The sequence below is a fragment of the Gorilla gorilla genome, chromosome 12 (assembly GCF_029281585.2).
Source record: "Gorilla gorilla gorilla isolate KB3781 chromosome 12, NHGRI_mGorGor1-v2.1_pri, whole genome shotgun sequence".
NCBI classification, from domain to species: domain Eukaryota; kingdom Metazoa; phylum Chordata; class Mammalia; order Primates; family Hominidae; genus Gorilla; species Gorilla gorilla.
In genome coordinates, this window is record NC_073236.2 from 107,367,126 (window position 1) to 107,390,853 (window position 23,728).

The 23,728-nt window shown below is 36.3% G+C and overlaps 1 protein-coding gene across 27 annotated transcripts in view; it reads right to left on the bottom strand.

Annotated features, from left to right (window-relative positions):
* Positions 1 to 23,728, bottom strand: part of BIRC6 (baculoviral IAP repeat containing 6) — a 259,698-nt gene that overhangs the window by 73,508 nt on the left and 162,462 nt on the right. For all 27 annotated transcript variants that reach the window (XR_008676790.2, XM_055377695.2, XM_019021217.4 and 24 more), the window contains 5 exons: positions 20,214 to 20,345; positions 19,606 to 19,770; positions 15,403 to 15,576; positions 13,679 to 13,875; positions 1,617 to 1,917 (listed from right to left, as the gene is read on the bottom strand). Coding sequence is in view for 26 of the 27 variants with exons in the window: in XM_055377695.2 (XP_055233670.2) it covers positions 1,617 to 1,917; positions 13,679 to 13,875; positions 15,403 to 15,576; positions 19,606 to 19,770; positions 20,214 to 20,345 (969 nt within the window). In the remaining variant the exon portion in view is untranslated. The remainder of the gene's footprint in view (positions 1 to 1,616; positions 1,918 to 13,678; positions 13,876 to 15,402; positions 15,577 to 19,605; positions 19,771 to 20,213; positions 20,346 to 23,728) is intronic.

Genomic DNA, 23,728 nt, shown 5'->3' on the forward strand with positions numbered 1-23,728 from the left:
AGACAATTATTAGAGAGAGAGATATCATAACTATCCTTTTTAATAAAAATTCATTGTATATGCACTAAAAATAGTGTGAAATTACAGAAAGGCATTTTTTTTTCCTTTTCTGTTTAGGGTTACACCTACTTTAACACTCTGTGGTAATACAGTGTTGAAATACCATGGTTCTTATTACACATTCTATGTCTGTATCAAAATATCATATGTATAACATAAATATGTACAACTATTATGTATCAATAAAAAATATGGTTCTTACCCCTCTATCTACTTAAAAAAAAAATCAGATCAAGTAATTAGAAATTCCTGACCTACTAAAATAAATACAGTTGACACCTGAATAACACAGGTTTAAACTACATGGGCCCACTTATATGCCAACATTTATGAGGGATTTTTTTTGTTAGGAAAATATAAAGGAAAAAATATTTACTTTGAATATTTGATAGCTTCAGAGTTTTGAGATCTACAAATAAATTCATATAGTTTTATTAGATTAAATATACTTTGTAGTACAGAACTTAACAGTTTATTCTTTCTAAATGGCATGTGAAAGAAATCGACCCTAATCAAAACCATGTGATTTTAAAATAACATAAGGAATATTAATTTTCTAATAAATATTAATAGAATAAATAGTAAGTGAAAATGCAAAAAAAAAAAAAAAAAGAAAGAAAAAAGAAAATGCAGACGTCACCCAAATGAAAATCTACTTGTGAGGCTATCCTGTAATTCTTCAGTTTTTCTATTAAATAACAATGCCAACCCAATGGAAACAATCATCACAGCTTTCTCTTATTATTCTATGTTATCATTAATACATATTATGGCATCATTTTCCTAATTCTGTTCTCTTTAATCTAAGTATTGCTATCAGATTCATTTTCTGAAAAAAACTATATTCAACACATCACTAATCTTAACACATTTTAATAAACCTTTATTGCTATTCAAAATAAAATCTAAAGTTTTTAGTACGTTTTTTCCATGATCTGTTACCAATATTAGCTTTTAAAATGCTCACAATGCTCCCTTTTGTGCAAATTTTCATCTGCTAACTTATCCCCTCTCATACATTTTAACCTCAAAACACTGCTCATTCCATTTATTTTCTGAGATAACTCATCCCAACCTAAATCTAATCTGTCCTTCAAGGCCCCACTAAAAACTACCATGCCACTTCATTCACATTGCTGAGTAGTAAACAAATAATCTCACATGTGTGTTTCTCCATAATACTGCACTCAAGAGTACTCAAGGGATTTTATAACTTGCTAAGTATACATGTTTATGTACATCCCTTGTTTCTATTACTGGAGAACATTAGCTACTTGGGGGTAGCTCTAAATAACTGCTTCATGTTTACATCCCTCCAGTGATGCCCAACAGTTTTGTCAGCACAAGGAAAATAATTTTTGAATGAATACAGAGATGAAAATGAAGATTCTTTAGGATTTATTATGTATAACTAATACTGGAAGTGAGCTACCACTTACAAATCATCTAACAGCTTAACTATGAAGGAAATAAATGATGAATAATAGGCAATGATCTGGATACCTTTACACAACCTATTCACATATGTGTTGATAAATTTAATACTAAACACTTACTTCCTTCTCCATCATCTGTCACTCCCAATACCAATCGAAGAAGGCACTGGGCATGTTTTCTCTCTTTCAGTAGCACTTCCGCATAGCCCGGAAGACGAAGAAATAATCCAAAAGCAGCCAAAGAATGGGCAGGTATGGGAGACATGGTCTGTACTGCTGACTTGATAGGTGGAGGTTCAGCTGCAACACTTTCTGGTGCTTCATAAACTAACTCCCCTGACTGTTCAATGGTCACCCATTCAAACTGATCGCTATCCTTCGGCTTTTCCTGAGTGGTAGATGTTACAACTGGAGCACTCACCTAAAGAAAAAGAAAAGTGTTTGCTTGACCATTCACATTTTCAACATCAGATTCAAAGTAAAGACTTAACTTTAAATGATCTCTTTAAAATATAGGATTATAAGGATTAATAAAGCTGCTTGCTTTAAAAAACAAGCTTCCAGCCGGGCGCAGTGGCTCACGCCTGTAATGCCAGCACTTTGGGAGGCTGAGGCAGGTGGATTACTTGAGGTCAGGAACTCGAGACCAGCCTGGCCAACACGGTGAAACCCCGTCTCTACTAAAAATACAGAAATTAGCCAGGTGTGGTGGTGCGCGCCTGTAGTCCCAGCTACTCAGGAGGCTGAGGCAGGAGAAACACTTGAACCCAGGAGGTGGAAGGCACAGTGAGCCAAGATCACACCACCGCATTCCAGCCTGGGCAACAAAACTACCTCAAAAAAATAAATAAAAATAAAAACAAGCTTCCAAACATCAAGACGCACATGACAGCAGAAGTATGGCACTGTCTGCCAAGTGTCTCTACATTAGTTATTAATTCCACCTTTATAATTAGTTAAGTATCTGTATGCAGATTCTTGAGACTATTTAAATATCTTATTTCTCACCAAACTTTTGATCAGTCAGTCTTAGCATTTTTATAATTGTGCCTGAAACAATTATTACTAAAGTGGTTAAGAAAAGGAGAACTTTCTAATTCTGTCATTCTTTCTGCATTTATTAGTTGGCACCAAGCTATAAGGAAAAATATTCCCTTCTTATCCATTAATTTTTATCAGTATAGATTCTAACTTTATTACACAGGTATACTGTTACTATCATTATTAATTTTGATGCCTGAGGGGAATAAGATTTGGTCTCTGAGACCCCATTAAAGCAGGATCCTACTTCCTTATAACTTGTCCCCCATCGTTCTTTGAGCACTTCCTTGCTTTCTAGCACAGCAAAACATTCTAGGCTCATGTTCTACATACTCTTCCTCAATACTAGAATTTCTCCAAAGAGCCCTGATTTCCTTTAGTAGAAAATTTTTTAAATGACAATATGGGAGCTATATATGCATATATCACCAGGGGAAGTCTGCTTCTGGGTCCTATCAGCAAACATACCTAGAAAATACATTTATGTATACATGTGTAAATATATATATATATATAGACATAATTTCTAGCATGTATTCTTCAAAACTGTCAAGGCCATCAAGGCCATGAAAGATAAAGATAGCAGAATTGTTACATATGGAAGACTACAAGACAACAAAATGCAATATATGATCCTGAACTACCAGTATCCTCAAACCATGCAAAAGAAAATTGATTTCTTTTTCTTTGGCCCTAAAGAACATTAGAAGGACAGGCAAAAGCTGAATAAGATTTGCAGTTTATAGTACAGAGTCAGTGTGAACTTCTGATTTGTACAATCGTACTGTGGTTATCCAAGAGAAGTTTTCTGAACTTAGGAATAAAGGAGCATCACGTCTATAATTTAATCTTAATAATTCAAAGAAAAACTCCAATTCTGAGCATGGTTGCCCTACAAACTTCTCATTGCATTTAGAAATACTCTACTTATCTTGCTTGGCCATGAATAATACACTTCACTAAATACTAATTTGAAGTTCCACACTCAAACATATAATTAAACGAATAGTGAGCTAATCACAGAGTTATCTCAGTATTCACTTCAAACATCAGGATGATTCCTAAGCTTCCTGTATGACTTTAGCAGACTGATAGGTAACTCTGTGGGGTGATTTTTAAATGAACGGTGAGGTAACTCTGTGATTAGTTCACTATTTCTTCCTTCTTTTACATATATACGTAGAAGTCTTAAGCTGATCTACAGCTTAGATCAGTCTTAAGTTTATCTACGGCTACACTACATGCATCTGTGCACTGAATAAAACAGGTGCAATTTTGATGCCAGCTTATTTTCACTACTGAAGGTTAGGCCAGAATGACAATATGAAACAGCCTAATTGTAAGAACATAGGAATTTGAGGCACTTTTCACTTCTAAACCATTTTGAAACCCTTTATAGGCAAATTTTTAAAGTACCTCTATATTTATTATTTTATGCTGCACAAAAGATAGTTTCATATAAAAGTACCTATATAATAGAACATTGTTACAGAAGCAGAACTTTACCTCATCACAATTGTTTTCTTAAAGGACTATTTCTCATATGATGCCACAAAACAAAACAAATACAATGAAAGCAAAAAGACAGCAAAACCAAAGAGCTCTCAATTTATAGCATTCAAATTCTTTAACAAGTGAAAGACCCTCAACTTCACGAAAATCAGAAGAGCAAATTAAAACCACTATCATATATTTCCCATCACCCATTATACAGATACAAGTTTTTAAGTCTTATATTAGATATGTATACAATTCTTCACAACTTTTTTCATTATAGCTAACAACTGGAAATAAAAATGCTAGTCAACATTAAGACTAATACACACAATAAGGTATAGTTAAATATACAGCAAGTATACTAGAGCTATACAAATGAGACCACCACAGGCTTAGGCATCAACAAAGATTAATTTCAAAATACAGGTTCAGCAAAAGCACCAAACAGTAGAATATAAACTGATATTTACATAAATGTCACAAGTATAACGATTCAAACAGAACTGTTTTAGGGTATTAATATTAAGTGGATTTAATTTTTTAAACTATTATATTCACTTGTATTATTTCACATTTTGAAAGTCAAAACTGAAAAGTATATGAAAACATGCTATGCTCAATTAACAACAAAGAAATTTTATTTCTGATATACTAGGATAAAACAGCTAAATTTCCCAAAGAAAAGACTCTAATAAGGACGTGCTCACTTTGAATAATGTCTAAAACACAAATAAATTATTTTAAATTAGATGAACAGGATATGATTTATATCACAGGCTTTTAGGAATTACGATATTCCAACCATGTGATGTCTTTAATTCTGATACTCATTATATGTCACAGCAAACCGAGAAGACATGATACTTTCTAAAGTAGTCAAATGCTCCAATTTAAGAACAAAAAATGAGTTTCAGTTTAAATTGGAGAAACATGGGATTAATGCGATTTCAAAATCATAACCATGGTACTTAAAAATGAAAACAGACTAAAAATTCTGTATGTTTGATCACAATTCTGCATAAGTGTATACATACAAACGTATACATGCACTTCTTCTACTGATTCTGGTTGTGTTTTTCAAGGAATTTATCCACTATATCTAAGTATCAAATATGTTGGCATAAAGTTGGTTATAATAGTACCTTATTTTATTCTATAGAAATTATAATAATGTGCTTGCTATCATTTGTGGATGTCCAATTTGTGTGGGTTTCACTTTTTCTTGAAAATTTTTCATAGTTTATCAATTTTACTAAAAGTCTCAAAAGACAAAATGTACGGCTTTCTTGTTTCTCTTTGATTTTTTTGTTTTATATTTAATTGATTCTGGCTCTTACTGTAGTAATTCCTTGCTTCTGATTTTTGGTTAATTGTACTCCTGTTTTTCTAGTTTCTTGAGGTGGCAGTGTACATCACTGATAAATCTCCTCTTTTAATTATACGCATTTAAAGCTATAAAATCTCTCTATAGACTGCTGTAGCTATATCCCATGTCATGTTGGCATTATTGTTTTGAAATATCTTGTAGTATCTATTGTGATTTCTTCTTTCATCCATGTGTTACTAAAAACTATACTGCTTAGGTTACACATATTTGAGGTTTTCTAGATCTTACCGCTATTGGTTTCCAATTTAATTCTGATGTGGTCACAGAACATACTGGTTTGATTTTAATGCTTTTAAATTTACTGAGACTTTTTGTATAGGCCAGCATACTGTCTATCTTTCTTTGGAAAGAAGTACATCCTGTAGTTGGTAAATGCTTTGTTCCATAAATATTGGTTACGTCCATCTAGAAGTTTTGGGCGTTTCCCCCAACAACTCCTACTTCCTCACTTTGTTTCATTTACTGAGAGATAAATGTTATAATCTATTACTGAAATGTAGATTTATCTAATTCTTCCTTCAGTTCTATAAATTTCTGATTCATGTACTTTGAAGCTATTAAATACACACAAATTTAGGATTGTTATGACTTATTCTGAATTAATACTTTCATAGTGATTTAATGGTCCTCTTTGTTTCTTATCAGGCGGTCTATAATTCAACTTTGTGATACATTAAAAAATAGGGATAGTAGCTTTTTTCTTTCAAGCACATCTCTTTTAGACAGCATATACTTGGGCTTTGCTTTTTCCTCTATTCTGACAAATGTTTGCTTTTCAAATGGGGTATTTAATACACTTACATTCATTCATTCATTCATTCATTTACTTGTTCAATCATACAGATGGAGTCTCACTCTGTCACCCAGGCTGGAGTGCAGGGGCACAAACTCAGCTCACTGCAACCTCTGCCTCCCAGGTTCAAGCGATTCTCCTGCCTCAGCCTCTCAAGTAGCTGGGACTTCAGAGGTGTGCTACCACTGCTGGCTAATTATCATATTTTTTAGTAGAGGCAGGGTTTCACCATGTTGGCTAGGCTGGTCTTGAACTCCTGAGCTCAGGTGATCTGCCTGCCTCGGCCTCCCAAAGTGCTGGGATTACTGGCATGAGCCACCATGCCCAGCCATACACCGTACATTGTTGATGAGATGTTTTATCAACTCTTAATTTTAAAATCTTCCTTGGAGTGTGTTTAGTTTTGTTTAGCAGATATGTAAATTATTGGTAGATCACCCTGAACTTAGAGGCTTTTGTAATTTATTAGAAGAGTCTTATTTTGATTTTTCCCTTATTTCTCAAGTGAATCTTTATTAGGCTGTAGCCTTTACTCCTAATGTATGGGCCATTTGGAATTCCAATGGAAAAGCCAAGATTTTTATCTCTGAGCAGGACTAAAACTATAAATTGTATCCTCTTGGTGACAGATAGCAGCTGAAATCTCTGCACAGCTTTTTCAGCATTCTAGTTCATGCCTGCTCTCAAAATGCCTATGTTTAATAATTCTGGAGCAAGCTATGGATGTGCAGAATTTGGAGCTCCTCAGCTTCAGCTTCCTCCTTTCTGAATTCCTATTTTCCAGCCAGTACGGAAGAATCAAACTCCAGCCAATATGACTGTGGCTTAAGTCTGAGTTCTACCTGTCCCACCCCACAAAGACTGAGGAACGCCCCCAGAAAAAAGCAGTATAGACGTTAATATTACTGAATTGATTCTATTAATATTGTGTTAAAATCCTCTTTAATTTCTGCCAGCTTCTAGTTGCTCTTAAAACCTTTAAATAATTGTTTTTTTGTTTGTTTGTTTGTTTGTTTTTGAGACGGAGTCTCGCTGTCGCCCAGGCTGGAGTGCAGTGGCGCAATCTTGGCTCACTGCAGGCTCCGCCCCCTGGGGTTCAGGCCATTCTCCTGCCTCAGCCTCCAGAGTAGCTGGGACTACAGGCGCCTGCCACCCCGCCCGGCTAATTTTTTGTATTTTTAGTAGAGACGGGATTTCACCACGTTAGCCAGGATGGTCTCAATCTCCTGACTTCGTGATCTGCCCACCTCGGCCTCCCAAAGTGCTGGGATTGCAGGCGTGAGCCACTGCGCCCGGCCTAAATAATTGTTTTAAAATATATTTTGCCTAGAGCTTTTAACTATATAGAGACAACAGAGTTAATCCCATACGTTTTATTCTGCCATCACTGATTTTTGAGAGGCGATGGGCGAGGTGGGTGAAGAATTGTAGAAAATTTTCTCCAATGAGTATAAAATTCTAGGATGACAGATTTTTTTGCTTATTTTGTTGCTTGTTGTCTTCTAGCATTTTGAAGTTGTAGTGAGTTTCTTAATCCTGAGTTCTAGTTTGATTGCACTGTGGTCTGAGAGACAGTTTGTTATTATTTCTGTTCTTTTACATTTGCTGAGGAGTGCTTTACTTCCAACTATGTGGTCAATTTTGGAATAGGTGTGGTGGGGTGCTGAAAAGAATGTATATTCTGTTGATGTCTATTAGGTCCACTTGGTGCAGAGCTGAGTTCAATTCCTGGATATCCTTGTTAACTTTCTGTCTCATTGATCTGTCTAATGTTGACAATGGGGTGTTACAGATTGTATATCTAGAAAACCCCGTCGTCTCAGCCCAAAATCTCCTTAAGCTGATAGGCAACTTCAGCAAAGTCTCAGGATACAAAATCAATGTGTGAAAATCACACGCATTCTTATACACTAGTAACAGACAAACAGAGAGCCAAATCATGAGTGAAGTCCCATTCACAATTGCTTCAAAGAGAATAAAATACCTAGGAATCCAACTTACAAGGGATGTGAAGGACCTCTTCAAGGAGAACTACAAATCACTGCTCGATGAAATAAAAGAGGATACAAACAAATGGAAGAACATTCCATGCTCATGGGTAGGAAGAATGAATATCATGAAAATGGCTACACTGCCCAAGGTAATTTATAGATTCAATGCCATCCCCATCAAGCTCATATGGAACCAAAAAAGAGCCCGCATTGCCAAGTCAATCCTAAGTCAAAAGAACAAAGCTGGAGGCATCACGCTACCTGACTTCAAACTATACTACAAGGCTACAGTAACCAAAACAGCATGGTACTGGTACCAAAACAGACATATAGACCAATGGAACAGAACAGAGCCCTCAGAAATAATGCCACATATCTATAACCATCTGATCTTTGACAAACCTGAGAAAAACAAGAAATGGGGAAAGGATTCCCTATTTAATAAATGGTGCTGGGAAACTGGCTAGCCATATGTAGAAAGCTGAAATTGGATGCCTTCTTTACACCTTAAACAAAAATTAATTCAAGATGCATCAAAGACTTAAATGTTAGACCTAAAACCATAAAAACCCTAGAAGAAAACCTAGGCAATACCATTCAGGACATAGGCATGGGTAAGGACTTCATGTCTAAAACACCAAAAGCAATGGCAACAAAAGCCAAAATTGAAAAATGGGATCTAATTAAGCTAAAGAGCTTCTGCACAGCAAAAGAAACTACCATCAGAGTGAACAGGCAACCTACAACATGGGAGAAAATTTTTGCAATCTACTCATCTGACAAAGGGCTAATATCCAGACTCTACAATGAACTCAAACAAATTTACAAGAAAAAAACAAACAACCCATCAAAAAGTGGGCGAAGGATATGAACAAATGCTTCTCAAAAGAAGACATTTATGCAGCCAAAAGACACATGAAAAAATGCTCATCATCACTGGCCATCAGAGAAATGCAAATCAAAACCACAGTGAGATACCATCTCACACCAGTTAGAATGGCGACCATTAAAAAGTCAGGAAACAACAGGTGCTGGAGAGGATGTGGAGAAATAGGAACACTTTTACACTGTTGGTGGGACTGTAAACTAGTTCAACCATTGTGGAAGTCAGTGTGGCGATTCCTCAGGGATCTAGAACTAGAAATACCATTCGACCGAGCCATCCCATTACTGGGTATATATCCAAAGGATTATAAATCATGCTGCTATAAAGACACATGCACACGTATGTTTATTGCAGCACTATTCACCATAGCAAAGACTTGGAACCAAGCCAAATGTCCAACAGTGATAGACTGGATTAAGAAAATGTGGCACATATACACCATGGAATACTATGTAGACATAAAAAATGATGAGTTCATGTCCTTTGTAGGGACATGGATGAAGCTGGAAACCATCTTTCTCAGCAAACTATCGCAAGGACAAAAAAACCAAACACTGCATGTTCTCACTCATAGGTGGGAATTGAACAATGAGAACACATGGACACAGGAAGGGGAACATCACACACTGGGGCCTGTTGTGGGGTGGGAGGAGGGGAGAGGGATAGCATTAGGAGACATACCTAATGTTAAATGACGAGTTAATGGGTGCAGCATACAAACATTGCACATGTATACATGTGTAACAAACCTGCACGTTGTGCACATGTACCCTAAAACTTAAAGTATAATAAAAAAAAATTTTTAAAATAAAATAAAATAAAGTTGTAATTCTCTGGCTCATATGGTTTCTGTTGAAAGGCCAGTTGTTAGTGTTATTGCTGCTGTTTTGAAAATATAGGTCATTTTCTTTATAGCTGGTTTTAATATTCTCTCATTGTCTTAGCCTTTTTTTTTTTTTTTTTTTTTTTTTTTTTGCTTTTTTGGGGGTATGAGGTCTTGTTATGTTGCCCAGGTAGTCTGGAACCCGTGGGCTCAAGTAATCCTCCCGCTTCAGTCTCCTGAGTAGCTGGGATTTCAGAGATGCACTGCAGTGGACAGCTGTCTTTGTTTTTAACCACTTTTACCATGACAGTTCCAGGCATGCATATCCTGCATGAGTTAACAGTTTCTTACATGTTGAATTGAGATTTAAGTTTTACATCTATTTGGGAAATTTTTCTTCTTCTCAATACTGTTTCTGTCCATGTTTCAATTCACTCTTCTTCTCGGACTATAAATTCATGTATGTTAGAATTTTTCACTTCAGTCCATACAGCTCTTATGTTCTTCTCATTCCTTATACTTTCTATGCTTCCGTTTGAATGATTTCTTTTTTGTTGTTGTTGTTGTTGTTTTTTTTTGAGACAGAGTCTTGCTCTGTCACCCAGGCTGGAGTGCAGTGGTGCGATCTTGATTCACTGCAGCCTCCGCCTCCTGGGTTCAAGCAATTCTCCTTCCTCAGCCTCCCGAGTAGCTGGGATTACAAGCGTCCACCACAACGCCCAGGTAATTTTTGTACTTTTAGTAGAGATGGGGTTTCACCATGTTGGCCAGGCTGATCTCAAACTCCTGACCTCAGGTGATCTGCCTGCCTCGGCCTCCCAAAGTGCTGGGATTACAGGCATTAGCTGCCGCGCCAAGCCGAATGATTTCTTTTGATACATCTTCCAGTTCACTACTGTTGCAATCTGCAGTGTCTCTTTTTTTTTTTTTTTTTTTGAGATGGAGTTTCATTCTTGTCACCCAGGCTGGAGTGCAATGAAGCCATCTCGGCTCACTGCAACCTCCACCTCCCGGGTTCAAGCAATTCTCTTGCCTCAGCCTCCTGAACGGCTGGGATTACAGGTGCCCACTACCACACCGGGCTAATTTTTGTATTTTTAGTAGAGACGGGGTTTCACCATGTTGGCCAGGCTGATATCAAACTGCTGACCTCAGGTGACCCTCCTGCCTTGGCCTCCCAAAGTGCTGGGATTACAAGTGTGATTACAGGATTACAGGCTAGGATTACACCATGCCCAGACAGTGTCTCTTATTAAACACACCTAACAGTATCCTTAATTTGATATATTAGAAATTCTCAACCCATCCCATATAGCTAGTATTATCCTGACACCAAAACCAGACAAAGGCATTACAACTACAGACCAAACTCTGTATTAGTTTTCTACTGCTGCTATAACACATTGTCACAAACTCAGTGGCTCAGAACAGCACAATTTATTATTTTAAAATTCCAGAGGTCAGAAATCCAAAACAGGTCTTATGGGACTAAAATCAAACGATGCATTGCTTCTGGAGGCTCTTAGGAAATAACAGTTCCTCACCTTTTCCAGCTTCCAGAGGCTACTTACATTCCACGGCTCTTGGATGCTTCCATCATCACATCATATCCTCTATTCCTGGCTTATGCTTAGACGGCTGAGGAGATCCATGAGTTACATGCCTAATCTCTTCAAAGAGCCCTCTATGTGACTGAATACTCTGACTTTTGATGTTTCTAAGGCACTAGCAAAAGGTTGTCCAGCCTCACCCTTGGCTTATACTTTGGAGCATGCTTTTCTGATAGCAAATATCTAAATTTTAGCACCTTCTGTGATCTGGATAGGTAATTTCACAAATTGACAAGCACTGATTGCTTGTTTTTCAATAGTTCTTCTCTCAATTTATATCTTTCCTCGCACATTTCACTATAAGCAGCAAGAAAAAGACAGGTTGTACTTTCACCACTTTGTGTGGAAATCTCAGCTAAATATCCAAGTTCATTACATGTTCATTACATGTAAGTTCATTACATCCAAGTTCATTACAGCAGAAGTGCTGCTTTCTATATTTAGGACACAAATGAGTTAATAGTTCTGCTTCTATATGACAAAGATCCCTTTTCCTTCAGGTTCCAGTAACATGTTCCTCATTTCCTTCTAAACCACCTTGTCAGCACTTTAAACACCTGTATGTCTACCAAGTCTGCTTATGACAATTCAGATATTCTCTAAGACACTGTAGGTTTTCTCCCCTATGATCCTTACTTCCTTCTGGGCCCTCAATGACAGAAGCTTTATCATCCACATTTTATCTAACAATCTATTCAAGGTAATCTAGATTTTTTTTTTTAAATCATGCTACTCAAAATTATTCCATACTCTGCCAAGTACCCAATTCTAAAGTCACTTTCACATTCTTAGGTATGTATTACCAGGACCCCATTTCCAGTTACTAATCAATATAGTGAACCACACTGAATACTAAATTAGAAAAAATCATTTATGTTGAGCAATAATAATGCTGAAAATGTTGGGGTCTTTTCTGCTTCAAACTTTTGAGTAATTATGTCATTGTCTAGTAAGAAAATTTTGCTCATTCTGTGTCAATCACCTTATAACATAGTTATATCATCTTATATTTCTGAATACTAGGGAAGCAATAACATGAATAAGTATTATTGTGGGTTGCATTTTGTCCTCCCAAGATATGTTCAAGTCCTAACCCCTAGCACCTATGAAGGTGACCTTATTTGGAAATGGGGCCTTTGCAGATGTAATCAAGTTAAGATGAGGAGATAATGGTTTGCAGGACCCTACATTAAATGACTGGTGTCCTTATAAAGAGAGAGAGATACAAAGACACACAGGAAAGATGGCCATATGACGACGTAGGCAGAAATTAAAGTGATTCAGCTACAAACCAATGAACAGCAAGAACTACTGGCAACCAATAGAAGCCAGGAAGAAGCAAGGAAGGAGTCTTCCCTACAGCCTGAATTCAGCGGGAGCATGGCCCTGCTGATATCTTGATTTCAGACTTACAGCCTCCTCAACTATTGAGAATAAATTTCAGTTGTTTTAAGCCAGCCCGTTTGTGGTATTTTGGTACAGCAACTCAGGAAACTATAATAGAGTCTAGAGCTACTATACCAAAATAACCACACACACACACACACACACACACACACACACACACACACGACATGAAATCAAAGAGAATGATTCCCCTACTTCATTCAACAAACATAAAGTTTTGTTTTTACAACTCTCCATGCACCAAACTTCCTACTGATTGATACAAGAGCATGGAAAGCACAGACATTGACAGCTTCGTAAATGAACACGGGAATAGGTCATGTTTTTAAACCACCAAAAATGGAAATGGCACCTGAAACAGGAATAAAAGGTAAACAAAAAGACATATATTGGTGGCAGTATACACTGCTATTTTACTTCTCCTATTTCCAATAATATCTCTAATAAATATCACACTTAAAGCAGCGTAGAAAAGAGAATGCTAGTGTTACAACCATGAAATCAAGATAAATGCAACAGTGTAGTAAGTCTGGCAAATGTGCTTGATCTTCAACATTTCTTCCGTACCTACTGAAGGTCATGAAGCTCTGTACAGACTGACCATTTGAAGAGTTATATAATGTTCAGAAAATATAAAGCAAAGGGTATTTCTACAAAGTTAATCCAAGTATATTAAAAAACAAACATTAAAAAGAATGAAGGGCTTAGCTATGGAATGATATACTCGATTAGGAAATCTTATCTTACCTGTTGAATTACTTCTGGATATAGCATGGGTAGTCTTTCAGCAATAAGAGCCAGTCCACCCATCCCTGCAAAAACTTGTAATGGTGACTGAATTGGACAGGTTTCAAGCAAAGATTCATCCAATATCCCATCCATGCATTCATCACCTGGAGTGAGAGCCTCATCTTCTGGACAGCTAGCAAGTAAGTCTCCATGATCTAGACAATAAATTACAAATAACTGAATAGGTAAGAAAGGGTATATTTTTATAATATTCTTTCATTTACAAAGGCAGGTATTACTGCTTTCTTGCTACTCAAAAAAGAGCACAAAACATCATTTATTTAGATATAGCTGTATTATGGCTAGACGGTACAATGACCTTTAAATGACTTCTGATACTGCCTTCTTTAGTCTTGTTATTGGAAGAATGGTTCATGGACTAGTAGTATGGGCATCACCTGCAAGCTAGTTTGAAATGAAGAATCTCCATTTTAACAGTATGATGCCGGTCATTTGTAAGCATACTGAAGTTTGAGAAGCACTGTCCTTTAGGGCATACTTTAACTTATATCCTATGTTAAAATAAATAAGTTCTCAAAGTTCTCATAGCAAATAATATGCTCTAAAGTATCCTATTAAGAAAAATTAATGACAAAGACTTCTCTTACTGAAAACAAAAAATTATACCTTATTAGTTTAACTCTGAATTACTCACCAAAGAAAACCAAAAGGTCACGTAACCAGACCCTTTAAACATTAAAACAAAAGAGAGAAATAATCGTGCTGAAAAACTGGGCAAAGACAATGTACCAAAATTTGCTGAAGAATACAAAAGACCAATAACTAAACACTGAATTTTAGTCATGAGAAAGATGGAAAGTTTATATAAGTTCATATCATACTCACACTATGAAAACTACTTATATAGCATTTATAGGGGTAAAAAATTGGAAACAACCACAATGTTTCAATGATTGGGGAACAAATAAATTTTCTTACATTTGTATGAAAAAATAGCCAATTCAAAAATGGATATTCAAAAATATTTAATGGAATATAAGGGCCGGGTGCGGTGGCTCATGCCTATATCCCAGCACTTCGTGAGGTCGAAGCCGGCAGATCAGTTGAGGTCAGGAGTTACAGACTAGCCTGGCCAACATGGTGAAACCTTGTCTCTACAAAAAATACAAAAATTAGCCAGGCATGGTGGTGGGTGCCAGTAATCCCAGCTTCTCGGGAGGCTGAGGCAGGAAAATCACTTGAACTCGGGAGGCGGAGGTTGCAGTGAACTGAGATCGTGCCTCTGCACTCCGACCTGGGAGACAGAAAAAGACTGTCTCAAAAAAAATTAATGGAATATATAAGTAAAAAACAAAAATATGTGATCCCAATTATATAAGAAAACATGTTTATATGCAAGAAATGCCACTCAATATAAATTATAACTAAGTTGTAAGTTGAGCTTCTCACTTTTATTATAAAATGACAATTCACATAGCTCTCACAGAAATATCAGAAATTAAAGTACATGCGCTCATAAAACAAATGATGTTATAAGAAATAATGCAACTTAGTTTCCAAATGAAATAATGGTCATTTTTTATATTTACAAAAATTCAGTCATAAAAAAATTATATCTTATGTTGATATAATAAAAACAAGTCAATTAAGTCATTAGCTACAGAAATCTCTGCCTCTTTGTATGACAGTCTGTAATTTTTAAAGTAGTATTATGCACATACCTTTTTCAGGGTGTAGTCTTTTATAAGAATCTGTTTTTGATAGACTGGGGTCTGTTATAACTCTTGATCCCAATTTAACAGTCAGATCTATTGAGCGGTAACCCTGAGGAAGTTTTCGGTCATATAGGAGAGTTAAAAGCTGGGCAAGTGTCATTTCAGCTGGCAATGGCTGGCCTAAAATGATATAACTAAGTTAAATCTGGAAACCGAGAAAGAAACATTTACTTGGTTTAATTATTATCTGCTTTTACTAAATTACAGGCAAGAGTTTGATTCTGAAACCAATTTCAAAACAATTAAAAAATTCAACAGCCATTGGAAAGTTTACAAAAAGTGAGTTTATTTCTGACATATAATAATGAACAATAATGTCTGTGAAAGTGTTAAAAAGTCATGGGCAAAACGTAAACAAAGGAACAGACATTTCCATAAATCTGATGTGGGCCATTTTTTTCTATAAAAGGACAGCTAATAAATACTTTAAGCTGGGGGGGCCATATAGTCTCTGTTACAACTGCTAATCTACATTGTAGCAGAGAAGCAGCTATGGACAGTACACTAGTAAATGGGCATAGCTGCATTCCAACAAAACTTTATTCCAGGCAGAAGGCAAGACTCACATCACCTAGGTAATGGGCCATGAGATATGTCACAAGGACCTCTCTGGACAAAGGTATCCAACCCACCAGTCAATAGTTTGTTCACCTCCACCATGAATCAACAATGTAAACCTAAGAAGAAAAATTCCTTTGAACTGAGTTGGCAATTTCATTTTAATACAGCATGAAAATGGTGACAAAATAGAGGATGGGTATCCCTCATCCAAAATGCTTGAGACTAGAACTGTTTCAGATTTCTTTTTTTTTTCTTTTTTTTTGCATTTTCTAATATTTGCATGTACACAATGAGTTATCTTAGGGAGGGGATCCAAGTGGAAACGCAAAATTTATTTTTGTGTGTATACACACATACACACATCCCTTATATACATAGCCTTAAGGTAATTTTATACCGTATTTTTGATAATTTTGTGCCTGTAATAAAGTTTGTGTACCCTGAACCATCAGAAAGCAAAGGTGTCACTATCTCAGCCACCCATGTCAACAAGAGTCATCATTCCTGATTCTTAATCTACATGCTACCAACAGGCAATTGTTTTCTTACATTTATTCATACATTAAGTACTTAACAGTAAAAATATGACATACCATTAACACTGAAAAAATAATGTGTCAGGACAACTAAGCAGCATAGTAGCATCACCAAGATACCTGTTTCAGCTATTAAACAAAACCAACCACAGAGCCGGGGGTAGTGGCTCATGCCTGCAATCCCAGCACTTTGGGAGGCCAAGGCAGGTGGATCACCTAAGGCCAGAAGATCAAGACCAGCCTGGCCAACATGGTGAAACCCCGTCTCTATCAAATATACAAAAATTAGCCAGGCGTGGTGGCGGTCGCCTGTAATCCCAGCTACTCGGGAGGCTGAGGCAGGAGAACTGCTTGAACCCAGGAGGCGGAGGTTGCAGTGAGCCAAGATCACGCCATTGCACTCCAGCCTGGGCAACAAGAGTGAAACTATGTCTCAAAAAAAAAAAAAAAAAAGGAAAAAGCAGCTACAAACAACAGCAGGCTTTCAGTCTTCACCTATGATGCTGTGTTTTTATTAAAAGGTTACTATAAACTGTGTTTTTTAGGTAAGAAGAAACATCAGAAGCAGCTGAGGGACCAGGAAGTGGATCCTATGGGGGATGAAGAGACATTCTGCTGGAAGGCTTTTAAAAATGCTTCTTGCGGAGTCATCTGCCTCATTAACATGGTTTTTAGCTCAGAAGTCTCTCTTCAATTTTAAAAACTGACATGGTTTTTCATTCTGTTGTTAATGCACGCTGCCATAATCCTTCAATATGCCCACCATACATTTTCACCATGTCTTCTTCTATAAGCACCTTTTCTGTGGTGTTATCTCGACCTTCTTCATCACTATCATAACCCTGATTCAAAACCATTTCGACTATTTTACCACCAGTCAATGAATGAATAACTGAAGCATTATTATCAAAGTTCAAAACTTCTTTGACATCTACTTCTTCCAGCTTACTGCTGAACTCTGAAGGTATATTTTTTACATACGTAAGGAGGTCAGACATCATTTTTTTTCACTTGACATACAGAATCCTTCAAAGTCACACACAGTTCATCATTATCACTAAACACAGTTGCAGGCCAGAGGTTGTGCCAGGCATGCACAACTGTGTCTTTCTCACTGTGTTCCAAGTATTGGCAACAACATATATGGCATTCTTTATACTAAACTCCTTTTGAAAATTTTCTGCACCCATGCCTCTGTTCACTGCTGCCAGCATGCTGTTCAAGAAAGTGGATTTATATTTTCTGTTCATTGATCTAAAGATACCCTGGTCACATGGCTGAATTAATGAAGTCACATCTGAGGGAAAGTACATGGCATAAACATTAGTTTTGAGAATTTTAGCTGGAGGATGAATTGGGTGATATCAAGGAATAACAAACTCCTACATCATCCAGTCTAGCTTATGGACAGTACATACAAGCCACTGGTACAAAGTGCTTATGAAACCAATCAGAAAAGATGTCTGTGGTGATCCATAGTTTTGTGTCAGGGTAACCATGGACTGGTAAGAAATTCACTCCTTGAAAACAACAAGTGTGAAAGGTTTTGCCTATCAGAGCATGTTTGTACTTATGTATGCCAGTTGCATTAGCACATCCCAGGACAGTTATTCTGTCCTTGGTATCCTTAATTCCTGGAGGGGCTGTCCCATCAACTGTAGCCCAGTGTCTTTTTGAGACAATAACACCAGAACAGGGATATATTTCATCAGCATTATAAACTGTTCTGGCAGATTTTCATCAGCCATGACTTTGGCAAATTTATCAATGAACTTCTCCATTGCTTCCTGATCATCAGATGCTTTATCACCACAAATCTTTAAAAATGTAATGTCGTGTATCTTCTCTTAAACTTCTGCAACCAGTGTGTTGAATATTCACAGCTCCTTTCAACATTCAGTTCATCATGATAGACCGTTACTTGTTTCATGATCAGCACACCATTAAGAGGTACGTGTTCACTGCCAACACTGATGGATTCACTGTTTCAATACACAATCAATATCTTCATTTTTAGCTTCATGGAGTGCTTTTTCTATTTTTCATTAACCTCTATTCACCACTTGCAGCACAGAACATCAACGGTTTATCTTTCTGTTTGTTCAGGTCATGTATGGTGGTCACTCCAACACCATACTCTCTTGAAAGACGTTTCACACTTACATTGCTGTCCAGTTCCTCCAATAGCTTGTTTTTCTGTGCTACAGATAAATATAAATACTTCCTCTTTTTATCACTGTTACCCATAAGGGTATCTGGGGCCTTTTTTAAATTTCCAACACCACAGAACAAAAAAACACAGTAATGCACACACATCTTGGCATCATGTGGGGCATCGTGGGAAACCTGCTGTTGGCACGTCTGGCATGCACATTTGCAGTTTTGTTACCCACTGTGGATATGTAGGGAGGAATAGGGCATGCTAAAAAAATATCTGAAGGGGGCTGGAAGGTCTTTTTCCTCTTGTGGACACTGAAAAAACTGTGTGTTGTGTGCCTGTGTTTAGACTGCAACCGTCATATGAGGTTGGATGTGGAATTTTCCACTTGTGTCATGCCAGCACTCAAAAAGTATCAGATACTGAATTTTTGGATTAGGGATGCTCAACCTGTTATCACCTTGAACAACAGACAGGATAGTGCTCAATAAATGTGTTTTATCTGGGAAGAACATATGGCTTAACTACCAGTGGTCTAAGAGTTCTACTGCTTGAACTAGTCCTACAAATTTGCCCCACGGTGTTTCCTAAATAACTTGTCATGAACTCTCTAAATGTCTATTTCATCAATCATTTCATGGCACACTGACAGAAAAACTTAGAAAACCAGTAAAGTAGAAATAAATAACTTGATAGTGTTAAAAAGGATATGTAATAGATTACTCCTTCTTTGCTCTCACTTCTCTTAGGAGGAACTGTATGGAAGAAGTCTCACTAACTCACTGATCTCATCAATGGCACCTGATTAAAATGATTTTGGTGACTGTGCCTCTGATTTCTATAGTTTTAAGGCTACTAAAATTTCTTTGATGTTTATTCATTGAGGAATATTACCTGCCAAGAGTTTGTGAAACAGGTGAAACACTGGGACAGTAATTATTTTGTTGGCAGCCTCTGCTCCTGAAGTACTTCCTATTTTATCAGGTATTGTCCTCCCCCTCCTGGATGGTGGGCGAGGTGGTGTAGCTGACACAGCACGTTTAGATTGAGACTTCAGCCCTAAAAGAAAAGGATCAGTAAGATTCTACATAGTCAACACACTAATATGAAGGAAAACAGTGTTTCTAAAATATTTTAATAAGGCATGCATTCCTAGCTAATGTCAGAAGACAGAAATGTTCGTTCTAATCCAGTATCTAATCTCCCAATTCTATTCGTCCTTCATGACAACAAATAAATAATTTTGGCATTGCATCTGTAACTATTTTCCTAAAAAGTAAAAACTGTAGCTAGCTGCTATAATCTCTGAAATACAGATGACAACCTATTTAGTGGAAAGTGAAAAAAAAATAAATAAAAAGATAAAAATCTAGTATTAAAACATCATTACGAGTCAGCTTTTTATATTAGTACACTGTATTACATAAATTTCCTGTAACTAAAATTCTAATATTTTATAGAAACCCAAACAAAATCAAGACTATAAAAAATAGAAAGCATACCAGAGGCAACAACAACACTGTAATTGTCTTGAAATCCATTTTCCGCTTTAACTTTTTCTTTCTCTTCATGGTTTTTCTTTTCTTTGTCATCTTTTTGTTCACTAATTAATTTAGCTGTGATACTTGGAGTATCTGTAAGAAGATATTATCTAAAATACACTGCTTTTCCAAATCATTAAGAAGGGAAGTAATAAATATTTAAGAGGAAGATTATGCAAGATAATATTATCCTTAATACTAAGGCAATATAAAGGAATTTAGGAGAAATGGCATGAGGTAAACGCCTGATACCCAGTCTTTACTGACATTGATGAAGAAGACTCACCACTGTACTTAAGCCAGAATATTTAAGTTCTAATCTCTATAAAGTATTATATACAGTATTTTAATGGTACCACTTCCAGAAACAATGAAAAACCAGTAGCATGAAAACTTGCTTTATTTTAGCCATAGTTCAATGTGCTTGGCAACTGCATCTAATTCAGTCCTCGCAACACAGAAATGAATGTTATTTTCAAAATGAAGAAACAGCCTTAGAAAGGCTACTGATATAATCTGTATATGGCAAATATGGGACTCAAGCTCAAGATTCAGTCTATAGCGTTAAACTAGACTTCTGCTTATATTACAAATGAAAGTATAAAAGAACAAATTTCTGTAACAGATTTCCTGTTCTGTTAATTTTTATTTAGGACAAAAACAGGAATCTTAGACAACAAAGTAACATGTTTTAAAATTTAATGTGTTTTACTTTAAAAAATGAGTATTAAGGGCTCTCATAGATAGTTATTACTCTGAATATTCCTTTCATTACTGTGGCATACAGCACACCACTAAAAATTATAAAATAAATGGGTGATCATATAATGTGATTTAGTTATTAAGAAATTTAAAGGCTGAATGAATTGATTTGAAATTTTAATTTTTTTCACTATATAACTGTTATCAAGTCTCCAATTCTCTTTTTTTTTTTAGATAAGGTCTCGCTGTGTTGCCCAGGCTGGAGTGCAGTGGTGTAATCGTGGTTCACTGCAGCCTCAACGTCCCAGGCTCAAGTGATCATCTCACCTCAGCCTCACAAGTAACTGAGACCACAGGCACATGCCATGAATTTCTGTATTTTTAGGAGAGACGAGGTTTCGCCATGTTGTGCAGACTGTTGTCAAAATCCTGGGCTCAAGCCATCTGCCTGCCTCAGCCTACTGAAGTGCTGGGATTCCAGGCATGAGCCACTGCATCAGCTCAATTCTCTTTTTACTTCCCTAATTTAGCACAATTATGACCCAGTCTTTTATGTTAAAAAGGTTGAGACAATAAAACAATAAACAACATCTTTTGTAATAACTCTTATTTTATAGTTTTTAGTATATGAAAGTGATTTCAATTTATACAACTTCTTAATACTAATTGCTAATTGCCTATAGACAGTTTTGTGAAGTAAAAAATTTTATACACTTAACAAATGCATGGTGCAACAATACATTTTACTTTCTAACAAAAACAACCAAGCAACTAAAAATGGCAAACATACTGACACAGGTCAGAGTGAAACATTTAAATAATAAGAAATTCACAAAATTAATTCATAGCATAATCAGGTAAGAAAAGCACACAAAGAATATTAGGTAATAATTTACTTAGTGCAATTAGAAGTTTAGCCAATTTTCATTTATTACCCTTATTTCAAAAGTAAATATAAAGAATAAATGCCATTCAAACACTAAAAAAAAATTTCTCAACTTCCTTTTAAAAATGCTCTGGTTTCTAATATTAATTTACTTTTTTATTTTTTAATACAAATTTTTGTTTTATTTTTTTCTCTGTACTTGAATGTATGCAAAAAGCTGCTCTGTTTTAGAATTCCACTTCTGGAATTATAAGGATCAGGTTCATCTCCCACCTGAAATAACCTTAACTAGAAATATATATTAACAATACTTTTCAGACACTGAGTATCAGGCAGGGCAGGGCAGTGATGCCTGGGTAAGTGGAAACCAATGAGGTGACCCCTAGGATTGTGTGAGCTGTCTGGAAAAGAATTCCTAGGCCACAGCTCAGCACAACCTAGTTGTCCCCCTAGACTGAGGATGTAAGAGCCGGAAATCCAGGAAGAAAAGATTTGCATCTATGCAGATTTGCATCTAGAAGATCTGGAGATCCCTGGATCTCCAGAGATCTATATAGGGTCTTCAAGACTTCAACATGTACTGACGAACATATGTGAGCAAACCACTGAAGGCCAGGAAAGGTACTATCGAAAAGTAGCAGGGCAAGCAACCCCAGGGTTTCAGGGAATAAAATGCTTTGTGCTCTTAGACATCTAGTGAATTCCTAACAGAGTACTCATAAGGACAGAGTCTTAATAGTGGGGTCAAATGGGATTTAGAACTGCATTTTCAAACCTGGTACCTTAATTCTATTCTAATGAGGTACATATTTAAAGGTAAAATTCATTAAAATTAGAAATTCAATCTAAAAATTTAGTTTCTTAGTCTCATTTCATGTGCTTAACAGTTACCAAACTAGACAACATTGGTTTATAAAAATTACCAATAATTACAGTAAGTCTTGCCTTAGATTAAAAGCTGCTCTGATCCTACTTACAAAGATTAAAAGCAAGTCTAAAAGCAACAAACTGTTTTCAAATAATATCATTATATTTCATGAAAAAATAAAATATATATATTAGAATACAAAATATTCAGCACCCCAAAAAGTAAAATTTACATTGTCTGGCATCCAAGAAAATTCTCCAGGCAAATAAAGAAGCGAGAACATACAATCCATAAGGAAGAGAAAAATAGTACAAACAGACTACTATGTTCAAGAAAGCTGAAGAAAACCTATACACTGTAAGTAAGGACAAGGAGATATAAAACGTCTAACAGATCAGACACAGGAAATTATCCAAAATTTAAAAATAGAGAAAAAAAATGATGGGGGAAAAAGAGGAAACACAGATTTGGGGTGTCAAACAACTTCATACAGCCTAATAAGTAACTGTAATTATAAAAAAAAGGGGAGGCAATTATTGAAGAAATAATTGCCAAAATATTTCCAAATTTAGTGAAATCTAAAACACAAAGATTCAAGAAACTCGACAAACTCTAATCATAAGAAATGTGAAGAAAAAATTGTAAGGCACACAATCATCATACTGCTTAAAACCAGTGACAGAAATTTGTAAAAGCAAACAGACTGACACATAAAGGTTATTATTTGAAAGTAATATTGTCGGCCTGATGTGGTGGCTCATGCCTGTAATCTCAGCACTTTGGGAGGCCGAGGAAGGCAGATCACTTGAGGTCAGGAGTTCGACATCAGCATGGCCAATATGACAAAACCCCATCTCTACTAAAAAAAAAAAAATACAAAAATTAGCCGAGTGTGGTGGCGCGTGCCTACAATCCCAGCTACTCCGCAGACTGAGGCAAGAGAATTGCTTGAACCTGGGAGGCAGAGGTTGCAGTGAGCCGAGATCGCGCCACTGCACAGCCTGGGGGACAGAGTGAGAC